The 21,472-nt window shown below is 42.9% G+C and overlaps 1 protein-coding gene across 9 annotated transcripts in view; it reads right to left on the bottom strand.

The window, feature by feature from the left end:
* Positions 1-21,472, bottom strand: part of NRXN3 (neurexin 3) — a 1,089,604-nt gene that overhangs the window by 807,689 nt on the left and 260,443 nt on the right. For 5 of the 9 annotated variants that reach the window (XM_063117923.1, XM_063117925.1, XM_063117922.1 and 2 more), the window contains 2 exons: positions 19,751-19,777; positions 6,585-6,704 (listed from right to left, as the gene is read on the bottom strand). In XM_063117923.1, the coding sequence (XP_062973993.1) occupies positions 6,585-6,704; positions 19,751-19,777 (147 nt within the window). The remainder of the gene's footprint in view (positions 1-6,584; positions 6,705-19,750; positions 19,778-21,472) is intronic. The other 4 variants (XM_063117924.1, XM_063117926.1, XM_063117930.1 and 1 more) reach the window with 1 other exon arrangement.

Raw genomic sequence — 21,472 nt, 5'->3', positions numbered from 1 at the left:
ATTATTTTAAAAAATCTGGTCACTATTTATAATATGGGTTTGTTCAGGTTGCCACAACAATTTCATCAAAGAAGAAACAGTAACATCCAAGGAATCGTTGGTGATGACCATTTTTGCCCCCCAATTCACCTAACTGGAATCAATTTTTTATTTATATTTAGATTCTGCCTTGCTTCAAATGGAGCTCAGGGTGGGATATAAATGAAGGTAGGGTTGGGTGTGTCCTGCTCTGCTAAGGCATAACCCACATAACTGGAATTACACCTCTTTCAAGTAAACTGGATATTTCCAATGACTTTTATAAACAGCCTTGAAGACTACTACTGGGTAAAATTGAGCAGCTAACAGGTTTAGTCACATGCAGTTAATGAAGCATGTGCAGATTTATTTCCTGCATGCCAGAACCTTTCCATGCTTATTGCTTTTGGTATCAATAAGTAATAAGTTGAGCACATTAGAAATGAATGGGCAGTAATTAAACACCAGCAATAAAAAGGGCTTTTGCAAAGTAAATCAAGCTGAAATGCACTGGCAATGAAATTACAGAGGTCACCCAGCTCAGGCACAAAGAAATTGCCTTGGATATCAACATGCAAGATTACAGACATACAGCTTCTCAGTTTGAATCCTGCCGTGGTAAGAGCAATGAAATCTCATAAAGTAGCTGGAAGGCCTTCCAGACCACTTTGGAAGTAGCCCAGTGTCTACACGTATGGCCTGGTAATGCAGTGCAAGGATAATATGGGGCACTGAAGCTCCTGTGTATTGAAAGACAGAAGGTGTTTACACGGTCCCCATTTAGGGTTGCTGTCAAATTCTGCTTGAACTGGATTCCAGCCTGGAAACAGCATATGAAATAAATTGTAGTTTGGCTGGGACTCAGAAGTCTCAACTTGCATGCTCCAGGACCTCAAAGACAGTGTGGGATCAACAACGTCATTGATCTTGCACCTTACAGGAAGACTCCAACAGCACCCAGGCATGTGCAATACGGCCTAGGAAGGCCTGATGATATCATTATGCCTTGTCAAGCCTGCATACATATGCCCCAAGCCTGCCCTCCAGCACACAGTTTTTGCCATTCTGAACTCCGAAATGGAGACCCAAATGGATTCCATAATCAATTGATCCTTATTTCTGATCCATCCCAGATTTGATGGTGATCTGAAACCAATTTGTTTTGGAGCCCGCCAAGGCAGTTCACAGCAGAAATGGCAGGTCCCTGTTTATTTCACCAACAAAAGCATTATTATTATTATTATTATTATTATTATTATTATTATTTATTTATATAGCACCATCAATGTACATGGTGCTGTACAGAGTAAAACAGTAAATAGCAAGACCCTGCCGCATAGGCTTACATTCTAATAAAACCATAATAAAACAATAAGGAGGGGAAGAGAAAGCAAACAGGCACAGGGTAGGGTAAACAGGCCCTGGGTAGGGTAAAACTAACAGTATAAAGTCAGAACAAAATCAAGTTTTAAAAGCTTTAGGAAAAAGAAAAGTTTTTAGCTGAGCTTTAAAAGCTGTGGTTGAACTTGTAGTTCTCAAATGTTCTGGAAGAGCGTTCCAGGCATAAGGGGCAGCAGAAGAAAATGGACGAAGCCGAGCAAGGGAAGTAGAGACCCTTGGGCAGGCAAGAAACATGGCATCAGAGGAGCGAAGAGCACGAGCAGGGCAATAGTGTGAGATGAGAGAGGAGAGATAGGAAGGAGCTAGACAGTGAAAAGCTTTGTAGGTCAACAGAAGAAGTTTATATTGGATTCTGAAGTGAATTGGAAGCCAATGAAGAGATTTCAGAAGTGGAGTTACATGGTCAGAGCGGCAAGCCAAGAAGATGATCTTAGCAGCAGAGTGGTGAACAGAAACCAACGGACTGATGTGAGAAGAAGGAAGGCCAGTGAGAAGAAGGTTGCAGTAGTCCAACCGAGAGATAACCAATGCATGAACAAGAGTCTTGGCAGAAGAGACAGACAAAAATGATCGAAAAGCATGACACACATGAAGTGTTACCATTACTTGACTATGACATTATGATTTCAAGCCAAGTTCATCAATGGTCTCATCAAGTGACACTGAATAAAATAAAATAAAACAATTTAAAGACCAGAAAGTGAGGAGGGGATTCCAGTTGTGCAAATTGCCACCATTAAAAAACAACCACTGAAATCCATGCATTGGATCAACTTGCTACAGGTTGAGTCAACATCAGCTGAGGGAAATGGAATGAAATCCACATGACCAAATTGGTGAAACCCATTGGGATTTCACTCCAAAATGGAATCCCCATACATCCCTACTTGCAAGCAAATCCTAAGAAAGTGAGTTTCAGATTGCTGCTTTGGAAATAAGGAAGATAGGTGCCTCTGAGACAATGCTCACCCAGGAATTTGTGTTGTTTTGTGGGGCGGGGGATAGTTGGGAAGAATTCTTTTAATTACCACACTATTGTTAAACAATTAGGAACTTGGCAGATCTACTGCAAATCCCCCAGAGATAGACCACTGGATCCCTATCTATCTCCTGTAAACTTCTGACCTAAATCACGTGGGTACTTCTCACCCTGATATCAGAAGGAAATATGTAGGAAATACATCCAGATAACCCACATGATGTGACACAGTGTGGCAATCCCATAACAAAGTTAAGATTTGAATCGGGCCTCTGTGTCCTTGAGGAAGGAAGCCAGCGTCGAAGTGTATATGAGCACACATACAAAAGATTGGCACATTTTGTTTTTCCCATTGGCTGAATGAAACACCTGTTTTAACAATGTCGATCAATACCATATTACAACCTATAATTTGAACATAGGCACAAACAATAAAAGTGAAGAAAAGTACTAATCAATGACAGGCTAGCAGACTTAACAGCCATTTAATCAGAAATCTGTTTGAAAAAGGTGTTTCACTGTTTGCACAGGATCCTCCTGCAAACAACTGATCTGTAGCAGGCAAAGAACTTCTGGGCATGGCTTTTTTAAGCACTCCACTTGGCCTCACTCTCAAGACAACAGCAAGAGGAACTGCATACCATGCTGTGATCTACCTGCTCTTTTCAGAGTTTATGTAAATATGCATAATGTATTTGCACCAGCAAGGAATATAGCATACGCAAATGAAAGCATCCATAGAACCAATATACACCTCAGTCCTTTTCAGTAAAGCTACAAATCACTAGTTTGCATTGGTCTTCTTCATTCTAAACGGGATATTAGCAGAAGGGCAAATGTGCCAGGATGTTCTAAGGCTACACATATAGACTGCCGTTTGACTAATGTCTCAGGGCTGATCTACACCCTCCCTTTTGCCACTTCATTTATTCTCTCCCTCCTCCCCACTCTCTTTTTGTCTCACCCAAGTGAAATGTATTTGAAAAGAGATATGCGTGCGCTGGGGACAGTGTCAGAATCTTCCAGGATACAGAAAACTGGTGCAGGACCCAAAACTTCCCCAACCATAGAGGCTAGTGCAATTGCTCCATCACAGTAGTCCATTCATATGAGAGGAGAGAGAGAAAGAGAGAAAAGGGAAGAGAGGAGAGAGAGAGAAAGAGAGAGAGAGAAGTGAAAGGTAATATGTTCATAAGCCCCTGTTGGAAATCTGAGCATAACATGTTAAGGTCCAGTTTAAAATAAAGCTAGGCTTCTTCTTTTTGTGTGTGTGCAATATCACTTCATTATGCTGAATAATAGCTTCATAAAGTTGGACATATAGTTCATAAGGGTACACTCCTGCACAACAAAGTATTTCACCATATTGTAGCATCTCATGGCCCACCACAGACATGTGAGCACCTTCGTGGCAGACCATAATCTGGCTTGTGGACCAATGGATCAACACATGGAATGGAAGGAAATGCTCCTTGCCAGCCATTCTGTCAAACCGAATTCACAGAGCATTTCCAGTGAGCTCGCATCACATGTGCCTCTCTTGGTAGCTGGATTTCAGAGGACCTCAGGACAGCGCAGAACTTGTGTAAGGTTACTGGAAAGGTTGTATAGAATGTGGCAGAGACCCATGATTAACAACAGAAAGGCTTTGCAACTACAAAGGACAATACAACACAGGACATACCTTTTGCAGTTCCCGGCTGGATAGGGTCGGAGCGAACGTCATGGACTTACCTTTCCTGCTCCTTTTTTGGAGACATCCTCTCACCACAACCATTTCTGAATCACCAGTAGGACAAACACAACAACACAACTGCTTGCAATTCCAATCTGCTTTTCCTTTTATGTGAGAGGATCACTATTGACATTACTCTCTAAAGATATAAGGCTTTCTTTAGAACCAGCTCGTTGATAAAATCATCATATCAGGAGGGCTAATGCAAGCGTCCTCTGCAGCAAGCAGAGCTTTTCTGTGACATTTTCAGTAATTTCTCTGTAAAATATGCATACCTGGAGCCCACCCTACATGATGCTTCCATAGATGGCACATGTCTTATGATGCACAGCTCTGAGCATCACCTTCACTCACATCAAGCTTCTCTCCAATTGCTGCACATGGCCTTCTACTAACCAGGCCAAGAAGCCATAAGGGCCCATGCTCAAGAGTTCTAAGAGGAAGCAATAGACAACAAAAGCATCTATTTCTAGGGGGATCTCAGGAAAATTTACAAACTATGACATAACTGTGGGTCTGCGCATAAAAGAAAAAGGCAGGGATACCTCTGTGCCCATTGATGCATCTCTGACTCCACTGAATTTGTTGGGGTGTTGTTGTTGTTTTGGGAACTAGCCTAAAATAGAATTTCTATACCTGAAACAATTCACACTGTGCAGTTTTCCCCCTCCTATAATGTACTACTCGTATAGCAGATGGACGATTGTAAGTTTAAACCTTCCATTATGAAGGAAACAACAACAACAACAATGTACACTCTGTACATGTGAGTGTACAGAAAACCAGCATGTCCAGAAGAAGAAGTCTGGTGCTGATGTGCCAGCTTTCTATGTACAAAGTACTTTCGAGGTGGGGGAGGGGAAGAGGTGCATTCAAACTTGTGATCATTCACCTGCTGTCTCTATAGCACAGGGAAACAAATCTGCACCACTCACATCTGCTGCATGTGTAGATGAACATTATTTCCCCATTTTCTTATTAATTTCTGACATGGTGAAGTCACTTAACACAGATCACCTTTTCTGTCCATTTTTTAAAAACTTGAAAGCAACACTGTCCTTGACATAAAATAATGCTAGATTTCAACACAGAAATGTGCAGTGAGATGAAACATCTGCCATGCTGAAACAACATGGATGCGTCTCCTCAGGATGATATAGCCATGTTAGATATTAAAACTGGGCTTAAATGAATCTAGTAATTCCCCTTATGGAAAAGCAGGAATTGTTGATTGGCCTCTCTTTAGAAGGATCATTTTCCCTTAGAGTGGAACTCCATGTGGAATGCTCAACCCCATGTTGCAGGGGGAAATTACCCTAGAAAGGGCTATGCAATCCTGCTATTTCACCTCCAACCCTTGCTTCCAACAGCTTTTCCACCCCTGTCCAACAAACATCTTGGGACTGCAACTGCTGGGAATGTGGGTGTCCAAGAAGGGAGGCACCTTCTGGGAGCAGTGGCCCCTCCATCAACAGAAGGAGAGCATGGATCCAACCCTAGATAAATATACTTGGAGAGCTGTTCAGAGTCAGACATTAATGCTCCATAACACAATAATTTGAGTAGGCAAATTGAAACCATGGTTTGAATAACTCAAGCATGAGGGTATATCTAGATTCCATGTAAAGCAGCAATTCTGCTCTCTAATTAGTCTTCTATCAAGACTTCTGAAATGCTCAGTTCCCATGTTACATTTTGATGTGGCAAAGTCACCACAGAGTGACTTTTGCATGTTGTTTTTGCTCAGAGAATGTGTCTTCTGAATGCAGCCTCCCAGAATGAGAACTGTGAGGAGAATTTAGCTTTCAATGTATCTCCAGGACATGATAAATCTCCAAGCTCATCTTTCAGAAGGGCAGCCAGAAGAACCATTTGCCGTTCCAAAACTGATGGATAGAACTGAAAGCTCATACTGACTTTACCATGTCAAAAATTATTGGTTCAAAGCCTACACCTTATTTAGCACACAAGCATGCACCATAAAACAGGCAAGTGTTGACATCATTTACACAACCAAAGAGCCATCAAGAGTTCCATTTCATAACTTTTCTGCTTTTGCAAACATTTAGGGAAAAACAACTAAGAACTGGACCCTTTGGCTGGAAAACTTTAAGAAGTGAATGTACTTCGTTTAGCAAAGCTCTGATGATTGTCTAGCACATACAGTTCCATCTGGTTGCTATAAAAAGGAACATCAATAACCCCTTTTTCATTTGTCTTTAAATATGAAAACAGAATGCACTCAAGCACTTTCATATCAGATCAAAGGAAAAATAATTATCCCCCCTTTCTTCAAGTAATCTAGCTTTTAAAGCTAGTTTTTGGGAAGCTGATGAGCCATCTCTGACATTAGCATTCATGTCCAACATTAAGCTACCGAAACTGTACACCAAATGCCTTCCATGTCCTTAAATTTTTTTAATTTATTTTTTAGGAAAAACTGCTACTCACGGTCATTGCACTGGTTCCCAGAGTATGACGTCATGGAACAGTCACAAGTGAAGCCTTCCCATTGCTGGATGCAGATGCCTTGGTTGGCACATGAGTCTTCTTGACAAGTGGTGCTGGGCCCTGAGACGGGGTAGTGAGGAAAGCAAGAAACGAAGAGGAGCCATTGGAAAAGAGCCGTAATAACAGACTGATTTGTTATCATCATGCACCAAGGAAGAAAAGGAAACCAAACACTTTTTTTCCATTTCATGGACATGCAACAGAAATTCAGGACACACAGAAGACATGAAGAATTTCACACTCAGCAACAAACAGAAAACTGTGGCACACAGCAGAAAGAAGGTGTGAGAGGCAGCATATTCCCTCTTAGGCAGGCTCAGAAGAAAACTTATAATAACTAAAGTCCCCCCACCCCCTGCAAAGTGCCAAGATAGCCCTCCTGGTTCTCTCTGTTTAACAGCCTAGTTCTCCAATTTGTCTGTCAACTGTCTCCTTGTCCTTGCTTTTCATCAAGGACAGAATGGGGAGTCCTGCAGGCATTTCTTCAAGGGGATTTGGAAGGGCTTGACAGCCTATTTGCCCAGTAAGCACCCATTTCATACAAAAACTTTTAAGCTGGTCTTAGAAAGGAAAATTGTTGATAAGGTCTTGTGAAATGTCACCTTTGCCCCTCCTCTTTTTCTGTCCCTTTGGCCCTGGCTCTTGGATCCTGGCATCAAGGTATTTTCCCCATCAAAGAGATGTGATCCTTAGATCTCCACCAGTGGTTAGGTTCTATAGCACCTCTGCAGGTTTGAAGATGCCACAAACTGCACTGATGCATAAGAAACAAAGGGGAGTGCACCCACATTTGTTTGATGTACTACCCCAGTCATACTTCTAAATTGCAAGTAGTAACCACTGGGTTGATGGGCACCTGTCAAAGTATATCATTTTAACTTTCTCTTACTGTTTAATAATATGCTTCAGCCCTGCACCCTTAAAGCCAGAAGTACAAATAGTGGAGACCCCAGGATAAGCAAAAAACATTTTTTACTGGTCCAAGCTCCTGAGACATCTGGATGTAATGACTTAACAGCATCCTCTGAGATTCATCTCTCAAAATGGATACCCCCTCTTCATTATCTCCATTGGAAATAGGGAGACATCAAGCACTACAAAAGTGACACAAAATTACAAAAGTGCCTGTTTATATTTTGCCAGTCCACCCAATTTTGGGGGGAATAACTCCTTCCTTGGGGGCTGTCTGAAACACAGGAACACAGATGGTGAACTCCACCATCCACAATGCTATTTATTTTGCTGTTTTATCAAATTCTGCAGATCTGAAAAACTGAAAAAAATGAACTTTATCGTCCCATCATCAACAGATAGAAGTACTTTGGGGTAAAAAATGATGAGGGCAAAATAAGCAACATACACTTCTGTCTGCTCAGTGGTGCTCTCACATCCACAAAAAACAAAACAAAAAAAACTATACATAGATTCATCTGGAATTTCACTCACCATGAAAATGCCAAGGGATTTAGGAATTTTTACATGTTTGGTAACTGCATGATATGTAAGGTGACCTTGGAGAAGCGACTTCAAAATCACCTACAAAATTAGTTACTGAACAGTTTCCAAATTCAGTAACTAATAGGGCTTTTCTCACATTAAGGCTCTTTTGGGAAAAAATCTCTAATGTATCCTTAGCATAAAGTAGTAGCATTGATTAAAGCCACAGAGGATGGCTTTAAGGGAACATGAGTTTTTACTTCCAAAAAAATTTAAACTTGGAGGATTCAAGATTATGATATTTCCCCTCGTGCTTCCCTGCAAAATATTTTCCAGGCAGGGGAAGAGTGGAAAAGTGGGCATTCATCCTGTGAAGTGTTTCCCCAGTATTCAGGTTTTGTGATGGAATAACCTTCACTTGCTGAATTTCTGCTTGATGCAGAATTGTTAAAAACACAGGGATGGGTGGGGGGCGGGGAACTACAAGCCTAGCTTCCTAAACCTAATGCTTTAGTTTGGTTCACACATGCAAGTACATCACTTGAGTACTGTAGACTTGACGTTTGGCAGCTGAATGTGAAAACTAACTCCACTAAAATTTAGAGGTGCTGGTGAAGTACACGAAATGAGCTTTGGGAATTTGGTAATGCTCATCTGAAAAGGAGACGCAAGCATTAGAAGCCCCTAAATTCTTCTCCCATTTGGATTAAAATCCAAGATGGAGAAGACTTCCTAGTTACACCTCCTCTGAAGAACTGCCTCCAGGGAAATTGGGGGTGGAGACAAAAGCATATCCCCAGAGGGGAACCTCTTCATCCAAGGGTCCACAACATGGGTGGACATTTGCCCCCCCCCAGTCCAATTTTGCTCCAGGGCGGTACTTCAAAGCAACCCCATAGCAAAGCAAACGTGAACCAGGTCTATTAAAGTCATGCTTTAATACATCAGCTTTTTGAATTAAGGTGCCTGGGGAAACACAAGGCCTTTCAGGATGCCTCTCTGACTGCTTCCATTGCAAGAATCTTTTTATATGGGGGCGTATATATCTATCTCACAAAGTAACAGCAGTAGCATCCTGCAGTTCTGTTAGACTGGTGTGAGTGGCATCAGAAGGTTGGAAGTATCACAGGTTATTAACACACTGGAGTGGATGGGTGAAACCAGAGCTTCTGTCAGGATTTGAGAGGCTGTGTAACATGCCTCAGGAAAATCTGCAGGCAACAGCAATGCTACCATCTGCCTGGCATACATACACAGTGCCTAAGAGTAAATTCATCTAAGGAGGTAGGTTATGACAGCAGGAAAACAGGGTGAATCCGTGTTTACAGGAGAAACAGGTCTTAGATTTTTGCCTCTTGCTTATTCTCACAAATAATAAACCCTTCTCTCCTTCACAGTGCCTTAAATTCATAGAATGATAGAATAGTCGAGTTGGAAGGGGCCTATAAGGCCATCGAGTCCAACCCCCTGTTCAATGCAGGAATCCACCTTAAAGGACATCTGACAGATGGCTGTCCAGCTCCATCCTGAATGCCTCTAGTGTGGGAGATCCCATGACCTCCCTACGCAATTGGTTCCATTGTCAGACTGCTCTAACAGTCAGGAAGTTTTTCCTGATGTCTAGCCAGAATCTGGCTTCCAGTAACTTGAGCAAATTATTCCATGTCCTGTACTCTGGGATTATATAGAGGAGCTCCTGGCCCTCCTCTGTGCAACAACCTTTCAAGTATTTGAAGAGTGCTATCATGTCTCCCCTCAATCTTCTCTTCTCCGGGCTAAACATGCCCAGTTTTTTCAGTGACTCCTCATAGGGCTTTGATTCCAGACCCCTGATCATTCTGATTGCCTTCCTCTGAACATGCTTCAGCTTGTCTGAGTCCTTCTTGAATTGTGGAGCCCAGAACTGGATGCAATCCTCAAGATGAGGTCTAACCAGTGCCGAATAGAGGGGAACCAGTACTTTGCGCCATTTGGAAGCTATACTTCTATTAATGCAGCCCAAAGCATTTGCTTTTTTACAGCTGCATCACACTGTTGGTTCATATTCAGCTTGTGATCTATAACAATTCCAAGATCCTTCTACCCTGTAGTACTGCTGAGACAAGTGTTCCCCATCTTGTCACTGTGCATTTGGTTTCTTTTCCCTAGGTGTAGAACTTGGCAAGTGGTGAGAGTCCAATGAGTGGGAGATGAACAAGGGTGGGGGAGTTCATACTTCCCTAGTTGAGGACTGCAGGTTGCCCACCCCTGCTCTATGGCAGGGGTGCAAATCCTCAGGCCTGGGGGTGTCAAATCTAACCCTCTGAGGTTCCATAGTAGACTACACCCCATTCCCCTTCCCATGACCCTTTCCCCGAGGCATCCATCATTTGATGGTTTCCCAGCTTTGCTGCAGTTCCCCCGCCGCCAGCCCATGCCTCCTTTAAGGCTTAGGTACTGCTAGCAGGAATGTTAAACTAACATATGCTGGCCTTTTTTTAATGAATTTTGGTGCTCAGGGTGAAAGAAGTTTTGCATCCTTCCTGCAGCAACTGTGGGTCAGGTGAGGAACGCCATCTACCAATGGCTGAGACTCGGGGAGCACGGTTAGTGATTTGCCTCCTGTTCACACACACCCTACCTCCACCGCAATCAATAAACTGCAAAATGCCAGCCCAACTTTGCAGCATATGAAAAAGGATGGCAAGACTGGGGGCTGGCATTTCAGCAAAGCCCTAATTTTAAATTCATTCTTCCACACCTAACCCGTCAACAAACCTGTCTTTGCCACTGAGTGCACTTGGCAGAGAATTGTAGCCATTCCTGGCTCTGTGACCCATGTACCAGGATAATTCCCATGCTTCCAGGCACAATTGACTGACGATGTAACATTTTTAAGGCCAACAACAACAACAGGTGTGCACCTATGGCTGTCAGAGGAATCCATGTGGTAGCTCCTTCCTATCTCTCCTCTCTCATCTCACACTATTGCCCCGCTCGTGCTCTTCGCTCCTCTGATGCCATGTTTCTCGCCTGCCCAAGGGTCTCTACTTCCCTTGCTCGGCTTCGTCCATTTTCGTCTGCTGCCCCTTATGCCTGGAACGCTCTTCCAGAACATTTGAGAACTACAAGTTCAACCGCAGCTTTTAAAGCTCAACTAAAAACTTTTCTTTTTCCTAAAGCTTTTAACACTTGATGTTGTGCAGTCTTCTACTGTTACTTTCTACTGTTAGTTTTACCCTACCCTGTGCCTCCTTACCCTACCCTGTACCTGTTTGCATTCTCTTCCCCTCCTTATTGTTTTACTATGATTTTATTAGATTGTAAGCCTATGCGGCAGGGTCTTGCTATTTACTGTTTTACTCTGTACAGCACCATGTACGTTGATGGTGCTATATAAATTAATAATAATAATAATAATAATAATAATAATAATAATAATAATAATAGGTGGAGCTTGCTGAGCTTTCATCAGCTGCCCCCCATCCCACCGACCCGGTTTCCCCACGAGCTGACCCAACTCAATCTGCGTGGAGTCAGCTCAGCTCATGGATTTTTCCATGCTTTTTTCTATTAACATAAATAGAAATGTGTGCAAATTGTGCGGAACGATTTCCGTAAACCACATAAATTGCACTCCAAAAATTGTGTAAATGATGCAAATTGCACCTCACAATTTGCAACATTTCTACTTATGCGCATTTTTAAAAGGGAGAATGTTCCTGGATTTGGGGGGAAGGTCCATAGTTCGAGCAGAGTCGGGTGCTTGCCAGGAGCCCACTGAGCCCTAAAAGGGCCAGATTCCACAGCAATGGACATCCCAATGTGCACCTAATAAATGTTATGTGTGAAGTAGGACTGTATGAGCATTGAAAATCACTTGTGAGGAATGGAGTGAAGATCTACCTCTGTGTAAAGTCAGTATAGGTAGACTGAAAAGGCTTCTGACGTCCGTCAGAAATAACAAACTGGCTCAGCTTTACTTAGAGTCTGTTTGGTAGAGACCACTTGGGCTTATGAATTATGCTTGCTTCACCTCCTTGCCACTCACCAAGGGATTTTTATGTGTGAACCACAGATCCTTCTTGCTGAGAGTTCATCTGCTGCTGATGCTTTTGCTCCTCACTGGTGTCATAATTCCCCTGGAATCTTGGCCACAGCAACAGAGATGTCGCAGGGAATTAGGATTACAGACAAGAAAGCAAGAGAAGCCCACTAGAGCTTTCGATCCCAAACAAGGCTGTTTTCATACACATGGCCCTTAAGTGATAACGGTTGACGGCGGAAGCAAGCAAGAGAGATACATAATTTATGTGCCCTGGGAATGAGTGTTGGCTTTAAATAACATCTTCCTCCAAGCTCTCCACAAGGTGTCAGAAGCTCTGTTTTTATTAATGCTTTTCTGGTGCCATTTAGCAAGATCCTGTCCACTTAAAAATGCTTTACAATCTTAATGCTTCATTGGGCAAAGAACTTTATCCCTGATATAGATTTCGGAAGAGTCTGTTTATACATTCTAATTTATGGAAAGAGAGTTTGTCTGTTATCATTTAAGCTCATCCAACTCACCTCTCCCTCCCTCCCTCCTGCTCCCTCTCTTTCTTTCTATGTTTAAAGGAATTTTCTTTTACATTTTAGGAACTATGTACTACTAGCCCACTAAAAGGGTTTTGAAACATGCAGAGAATAGAAAAAGAATAAATGCAAGGTTCTGAACCATATTTATTGCACTGCTCAAGTTTAGACCAAGACATGGCGCACTGGCGCAGTGCCTCTGATTCCGTTACTTATTTGGGAATAATGATTCCTAGAGACATATCTCAAACGATTATAATAATAATTTTAAAAAATGGTACTATAAGCTTGGCGGAGGACCATCATCCCTAGAAAGGTAGATGCTGCCTGATCAAGGTCGGGGCTCTCTATGTTAACTGCAGCTGTTTGCAGATGTTAGAAGTACAGGGTGCATAAAAGCTGAAGGGGGTTCCAAGGAGAGCAATGAAGATGATCAGGGGTCTGGAAACAAAGCCCTATGAAGACAGACTGAAAGAACTGGGCATGTTTAGCCTGGAGAATAGAAGATTGAGGGGAGACATGATAGCACTCTTCAAATACTTAAAAGGTTGTCACACAGAGGAGGGCCAGGATCTCTTCTCAATCATCCCAGAGTGCAGGACATGGAATAAGGGGCTCAAGTTACAGGAAGCCAGATTCCAACTGGACATCAGGAAAAAACATCCTGACTGTTAGATTACTGTTAGACAATGGGAACAATACCTAGAGAGGTTGTGGTTTCTCCCACCCTAGAGGCATTCATGATGCAGTTGAGAAGCCATCTGTCATCTGCTCATTAGTAGAATGACAGATTTTATTTTAGAATTTCATCCCACTTGTGCTAATGCACATTAGTGCTAATTTGCACTTGTAAAATAGCACTAATGCACATTCGTGCTGATGCACATTAATGCAAGCATAAATTTGCACAAATCTCTTCTACAAGTAAAAGAAAAAATATCTCCAAGTCCACAAAATCTAGATACATAGAATTGAATCCACTGTGCATTTCTCAAGATGAGAGCATGGGTGAGTCTTCCATGAGAGGGTTTGGATGTTATGTTATGGTGGACAATGATCATGTGCCTCCCCAATAGGTGAGGGCTGTTAACATAATGCCCTGTTTGTGAGTTTAATAGAGGGGTCTAGTTGGCCATTGATTAAATTTTTAAAAAGCTAGATAGGACTAAAGCAATAGAGGGGATTTCCATGAACAGTTTCATTAACTGAAAGCCTCCCCCACAATTTGGTGAGAGGTAATTTTTTGACGATTTCTATGGAATGTGATGAAAGTGTTTATTCAGAAAGCACTGCCTATAATTGGCTTTGCTTGCCCTCATATCATCAGCACTTAGCCAAAACTGATTTATTATATAATGGTGCAATGTTATCACTTTCAACATATGATCCCTAATTGATTGGGAACTCAGTTGTTTGCCCTCTCCCAAGTCATAACCATGTATCTAATCTGGCTACACAGCAATATGATATCTAATATGAGTTCCCCGATCAGAATCAAGGAGGAGACGGAAGCCCTAACCAGTTCTGTGTGCAGTGCTGTGGGATAGCAACTAATAGCTTTATAAAAGGTTAACTTTCACACAGGAAATATTTTTCCCTTCTTGAAAGCAAGGGGAAGAGGGAGATGCAAAAGTTCTACTTCTGGGATTAGAAAAGAGAATGGAGAACAGGAAGTATGACCCACATCCTTCACTTCCTCCATACATTTCAAATTGGTGCTCCAAGTCCAACATTACCCATTGGATAGCGCTGGTTCTATGCTCACAGTTCCTATTGTGGGTGACACTATTGTTCAGAAGTTCTAAAGAATTCCTTTTCCAGTATTCGAAGATCTCCTCAGCATCCAAAGCCATTTGTGGGCACTGAACTACTCCCTCTAGTAGTGAACTGAAGTGGTGAATGTCAACAGGTTTGTAGCCAAATCAGGGGCACTAAGAATTAACAGGGAGGTATCAACATGCTTGTGGGGAACTCTGAGGTTTTTCAGAGGTACAACAATATTTAGAAAGAAAGAAAAAACCTTGGTGGCCCACACATACACCCGACTCAAAAATGGTCCACTGAGGATTGAACATGATCAGTAGCCACAGACGGTTGGTTATGAGCTAGACAACAGAAGTGTTAACTGGGGTAGGGGGAGCAATGCTGTGCTTGAGTTGTTGATGGCATCCCAGAGGAAGGCATGGTTGGCTAGCTGGAACCCGAAATAGAAGCACTCATATAACGGAGGATATATTCCAACTTTTCCCTGCAATCCCACTTCTCTTTTTTCTAAGTTCAAGTTTGGTGGTGTACTTGAGCATGGGATTTCTCATGTAAGGGGGAAAATATAAGTAGATAACTTACACAGTTAACAACCTGGTCCAATACAGAGTTTGGCATGCCTAAGGCCACTGAAATCAATGGGGTCAGGCCACACAAATGCAATCCTATGCACGTTTATTCGGTCCCAGTACCGACAGGGAGAGTGACTTCCAAGTGAACAAGGATAAGCATTAGGCAACATGACCACTATTCAAGCTTATGATAATGCTTCAACAAAGACATCAAATTGCCCTTCAGTAGGCAGATATGATGCCTAGTTTGCAATTGCAGCTACAGTTTTCATCTACTAAACAAAATGGCACACAACTGCCTGTATCAGCTCCTTTTACCCACTCCAAAGCAGTCTCCCCCAACCTGGTACCCTCCAGATGTTGTGGCCTTCAACCCCCATCAGCCCCATCCCACATGGCCAATGGTCAGAAACACTGGGAGTTGTAGTCCAAAACATCTGGAGGGCACCAGGTTGAGGAAGGCTGCTGTAAAGGTTTTCCAGAGGCCATGCCCATCGCAAGATAAATAAGGTGGGGAGCCCATTCCAGTACAAACTGAACCGCATAAAAGGGAATATGACTGGATTAGATTGCAAGGGGAAGCAAAAGGGGAGAAGGGGAGTTAAGTGTGTGAGGAGGAGGAGGAGACGTGTACAACACTCAGCAGAAGTGAGGAAAGAAGGAAGATAAACAACTAAAAGTGTGGAGTGTTAGAAAGGTATAGTGGCAAATCCTTCTCCACCAGACCTCCCCAGCGTCCAGGTCACAGCAGCACAGAAAACAGCCCCTCAGTTCTCGAGGGAGTTTTGAAGTTTCCACGTGGACTAGGATATCCAAACCTATACAGCAAAGATTGGTTTCCTGAAATTAAGGTACCTCTGCATGACACTGTCTGGCACTCGGAATTCTCCAAAAAATAAGCACACACCCATTCCATAGGAAAGAGATGAGGGTACTAAAACAGCTTGGAAAGTGCACTGTTATACCAGGTATTAACGACATTTGTCAGCCCTCAGAAGAGCAGTGACCTTGACAACAGGGCATTTTGTAGGATTTCTTCTGAATACAAAGCCTAGCACAGCTTGGCTCTAACTGGCCAAAGAGCTCGTGTGAAAGAAGTTGTGACTTTTGAGGGCCACATCATACTTTGCCAATTTCATATGCAGAACACGCACCAGTGTGCATGTAGCCAGTGTGCAGATCATTGCATATGTCCATCACACATGTGCATTTCACTGCATGTACGCAGCGTGTATACATAGTGGAAGTTGATGATCAACTGTGACTTCTGAACCAGGGTAAAGAACGAAATTCTCTGTTCCATCATTCCTTAAGACAAGAGAGGGAAACTTCTCTGGCCCATGGGCCTAATTCAGCCCATGGAGTCACTGCATTTGGTCCACAGAGCCTCCATGTGATATGGCTTGGACTCCAAGATCTGCCCCCTGCAGGAACCCCAGTCCCCTGAAGACTAGAGATGTCAGTGGAGGATGCAGACAGGTGTGGGGGGGGCAGCAGTATGATGGCACTTTCCCTATTGCAGTAAGTGTCATGGAGGTGATCACTGCCCCACCTGCTGGCTCAGTCCAAGACATTTTGCCTGTCCCAAATTCTATCCCCAATGGGAGAAGGCACAGGGAAAATAAAGCAGCTTCAGTGCATGTGGGCTGTCTCCAATGGGAGAAGGCCTGTACACAGTGAGTCCATTTCCCAACAGATGTACAGGGAAGACCATCCTTCCAACATGCCCATCAGGGACCAAATGAGTGGCTTTACCTGCTCTGCATCCTCTCCCCAATGGGAGAAAGGTGATGGATAGGTGAGGGGGCTTCACTGCATGCGGGCCTTCTCCAATAGTAGAAGGCCTGTGTGCAATGAAGCCGGCACTTAGAGGATGTAAAAAGAGGATCATTGTTCTGATGCATCCATCTGGGACTAAACAGCATCAGTGGTATAGGCACATCCTTTGACATCAGGGGGCACAGCCATACCCTTTGATGTCATTTGGCCCATGGAGGGCTGGGTTATGGCACATCTCCCCCCCCCATTACATTTTGGTTGCCCACCCCTTTCATAAGAACATAAGAGGAACCAAGCTCAATCCAACCAGAATTTTGCTCCCAACATGCCCTATCAGATGCCCATGGCAAGCTCACAATATGACATGAATGCAATAGCACCCTCCCATTCTTCTTCCCCAGCATACTGCCTCTGATACTAGAGGTCCACACACTTTCCCTGCATCCCAATCTGGTGTGTATGCAGGCACAGCTGGTGGATCAGAGAACGTCACCCCCTTATCCTCTTCTCTGTTCCCCAAGCATCTCCATCATTTTGTTATGTTTTATAATACAAGTGATGATTATGCTGCTTCATGTTTGGTTTAAGTATTATTGCAGCATATAAGCTTTATCCCTTCTGTCATTTCTACCTATTATTCATTATTGTACTGTACTTCCACCGCCTCTTCAATATGAAAACAACAACACCTTTGATTATATTTGTGTGGTGTCACCTCAGTGAAGCCTTGTAGTGTAATTCAGTATTAAAAAGTGTAACTGATCAGGGTTGGAACAGATACCTGACAAAAATCAAATATAATATGATTTAAATGATGCCTGTAGTTTCAGTACATGCAGTGAAATAAACAAGGATCATCATACATGTCAGTTTTTATGTGGGTTTCATGATTTCCCCACAATCCAAATGAGCTTTCTGTATAGGAAATATGCAATGTTTGAAGTACCCCTGATAATTAAGAGTGCCGGAATGAAAATCTTGGCTGAGCATGAATTCCATCAAAAGAAACACAGACTCAGCTGTGTACTTTGTCAGCTACAGCAGCTATGGAAAGGCTCCTCCTGTTAGCATGGAATCCTATGCATGTTGAGACAGTAAGAAGTCCTACATCTCCCAGCATTCCCCGGCCATAAGAAGTCCTACATCTTCCGACTGGCTGGGGAATGCTGGGATTTGTAGGACTTCTTTCTGTCTTGAGTGCTTAAATATTATACTGGCAAATGAGACCTCACTTATAAACCATCAAGATTAAACCACTTTTTGTATACTCCATTTTCTTGGATTTCTGTTAGCAAAATATATCTTCCCCCAACACTTGCCTCCTGCAAGCCATTCTTACCTCCTTTAATTTCCTTGCAGTCTTCATTGCCAATGACTGGTGTTTTTTTATCCAACAGTCATCAATAACTGGTATTATGACATTGCTAAATAACTCGTTAAAGCGCTACGCTGAAATCTTTTACAATGCCTGCCAGCGGCTGTTTCATCTAATGTATGGAACAGCATGAAAAGGGCCAAGTTTAAACAACTTCCTAACAGTAGAACCAGTTCACACTTCAAGCTCAGTATGTAAGAACAAAAGCATAAATGCCAAATTACAAGAGAGAACGAAATGAAACAAGATTTAAAAAGTGAAGAAAAGCGCGATGGCGAAGGATGTAAAAGTATTTTGTTTCTGTTCACCAATCGCTCGAATAGGGGAGCACGCGTTCTCCAAAAATGTTCACAAATCTCCAAAATTGCATTCGCGTCTGCAAAATGTGCAGCTTGAAAAGGCACACTTAAAACATGCATGACTTGAAAAATGTACAGCTTGAAGTTTGCATGTTCAAGTTGTGCCCTTTTAAAAACACACACACACTTATTTTCATGCTTTAGTTAATGAAGGAGAAGTACAGACTTTTGAAAAATGCACACTTTCCCCATCCAATTTAACTGGGGTGGGGTGGGGTGGGGTGGGGGACAGATTGCAAACCAGAATGGGAGTGAATGTAACTGAGCTTTGAAGTAAAGTAAGAAGAAGTTCAGCAAACTCGAGCCTCCCTGGTGCTCCTATCTTTCACAGTGGCTGAAATCCAAGATTCCACATGCAGACTTCTGCTTGCACAACGGGACTGCCCCTGGCCCTCTTTACCCCTGCGCACCTTTCAAATTGGCTCCAAAAGGTTGTCCCACCCTGCAGAGCATATTGCTGGGAACAGGGAGTGCTGCAGGAGTGGTGGAACAATCCGCTAGCAGTCAGGGTTGGGCACACCCAGATGTAGTCATACTTAAGCCAGATCCATTGAAATCAATGGGAACTCCCACTGAATTCAATGGGTCTATTCCATTATAACTAAATCAGGATCCATTTGTACATGTTTGTGTTTATGTGTAGTCATTTTCAAAACCATAAACCAACGGTGGAGTTCAGAAGAAGTCCCTTTTTTCTCAAACTGCTGGGCATCAGTTCTCCTTCCTCTCCTGTCCTTTGATTTTCAAAAAATATGCAGAACCTTTCCATTTCCTTGCATCTCTGTCTTGGGCTAATCATAGGAAGACTGTGACTGTAAGCATACTTGCTTGGAAATAGGTTCCACAGATGCCTGTGGGGCGTGCATCCAAGTAAGCTCCTATAGGATTGGGCTGTAAATCTTGAAAGCCTCTGAAAGGCTGGTCAACTCTTTCATTTTAGCAACCAGATGTTCAGTGCCACCATTATGATATAAACCCTTTTTTCAGGAAATCAAGCCGTGCAGTTATGGATACTCTTAGGATGAGATACAGTCAAACCTCTAAAGCTACCCCCAAACCACACCTATGTATTTCTCCCCCAAATCCTTCCCACCCCACTCTCCAGCCTAGCAAGTCATGGAAAGCTTGCACCCATTTAGCTTAGAGATGTGACTGCATCCAAAGAGAAATATATATAGATATATGTATAGATATATAGGCACCAAAGGTTACATTAAAAGGCATCTTTCAGTCCAAACTGGCAATGGAAACAAAAACCTTCTCTACCTTGCAGGTCAGCTTTGGTCAACTCAACTTTGTTAGCAAAAGAATGGAAAAAGCGAAAACAATAAACCAGAGGTTAGTAAAATGGCAGATAAAACCAGGGTAACATCACTAAAATTAAACAAACAAAAAGCAGCTAGTAAAACCAACAAAGCCCTTATGCACAATTAAGAGATGTGGGAAGGGGGATGCCACCAAAGACAACATATAGACACAGCAGGAGAGAGGCAGCCATCATGGCCTCCTCAGTCCATCACCACCTGAACAACATCAAACCAAAACAGCAGGCAACATAGCACAGACTATTCAGGATGGGGAGAGAAGGGTATAGAGACACTTCTTATACACAGAGTAACATCAGAAGGAACATGAATGGCACATGGTTCACTAATATTTAGAAATGAAGCAGGAAACAATGGAATTTAGTTTCTCCATACTCCAAGCAATGGCTAGACTCTGTTGAAATCAAAAATATTTGCAGCAGCTAATGAAAATCATCATCATCATCATCATCATCATCATCATCATCTGGAGACATGTCTATTTCCTTTGTGATATGCAGATCAAGGCAGGAAATATACAGGTAGGCTTCTTCCTCTGATCACCTCCCCACACAGGCTTTTAAAAACTGCACTGGAAGTTTTATGTTTTCATAAGCAAGACAGTCAATGCCATAGAATGAATGTATGTTCTCCAGAATTTAGACAGCACAATTAGCAATGCTGGAAGATGACTCCATAGAGTGCCTCCTGCTTATGTTATCCATTGTGTTCTGGAGAAACCTCTGTTTTTGACCCAATTTTACTGAATATTGTGGTGGTAGTTGGTCTGTATATGGTCTGTTCACCTTCATCTGCTCTGAACTCAGCTTTGCTCCTGGATGGTCAAGTGGTTGTGGCTCGAAGCATCTTTGCTGAGCTTTAGCTAGTGCGTCAGCTGTTCCTGAGGAGGGCAGATGCAGACAGCATCATGCATGCTTTGGTCACAACGCATCATGCTACAACATGTTCTATGTGGGGATGCCTTTGATACTTCAAGGACTGTCTACTCTTGCATGATCTTACCCACTTATTGAGACCTGCTAAGAGGAGGACCACACTCCACGTTCTACAACTGCCAGAAGGATGGTCAGTGTTAACATAGGACAAAGCCTTCTCAGTCATGTCAGCTAAGATTTGTAGCTCCCTGCTCTAAAAGTCTGCTAAACTCCTTCCCTTTCAGTTTTTCAGAGATTATTGAAGTCCACTTAATTTAGATGTCCTTCCATTTGGAATAATCTGCCCAATCTATCTCATTTAGGATTATTGTTATTACTTGGCAGGGTTTTTTGTCCTGTTTTTCCCTGTTGTTGTTCTTACTTTATTAGATGAACATGGGTGGGGGGCTGCTGTTGCACCATGTCCTGCTTTGTTGGTCCCTGGTCAACAGCTGGTTGGCCACTGTGTGAACATAGTGCTGGACTAGATGGACCCTTGGTCTGATCCAGGATGGTACCTCTTATGTTCTTATCTAGTCAAGCATTCTATTCACACAGTGGCCCACCAGCTGTTGATGAGAAACCCACAAGCAAGACATGAGTGCAACAGCACCCTCCCACCCATGTTCATCTAATAAAAGTATCTGAGGCAGTAAGCCTGTGTGCACCAGTTGCTGGGGACCATGGGTGGGAGGATGCTGTTGCACCAGGTCCAGCTTGTTCATCCCTGGCCGACGGCTGGTTGGCCA

This window comes from Elgaria multicarinata, chromosome 2 (assembly GCF_023053635.1).
Source record: "Elgaria multicarinata webbii isolate HBS135686 ecotype San Diego chromosome 2, rElgMul1.1.pri, whole genome shotgun sequence".
NCBI classification, from domain to species: domain Eukaryota; kingdom Metazoa; phylum Chordata; class Lepidosauria; order Squamata; family Anguidae; genus Elgaria; species Elgaria multicarinata.
The sequence above is the reverse complement of the archived record's forward strand: the minus strand, read 5'-3'. Positions and strand labels throughout refer to the sequence as shown.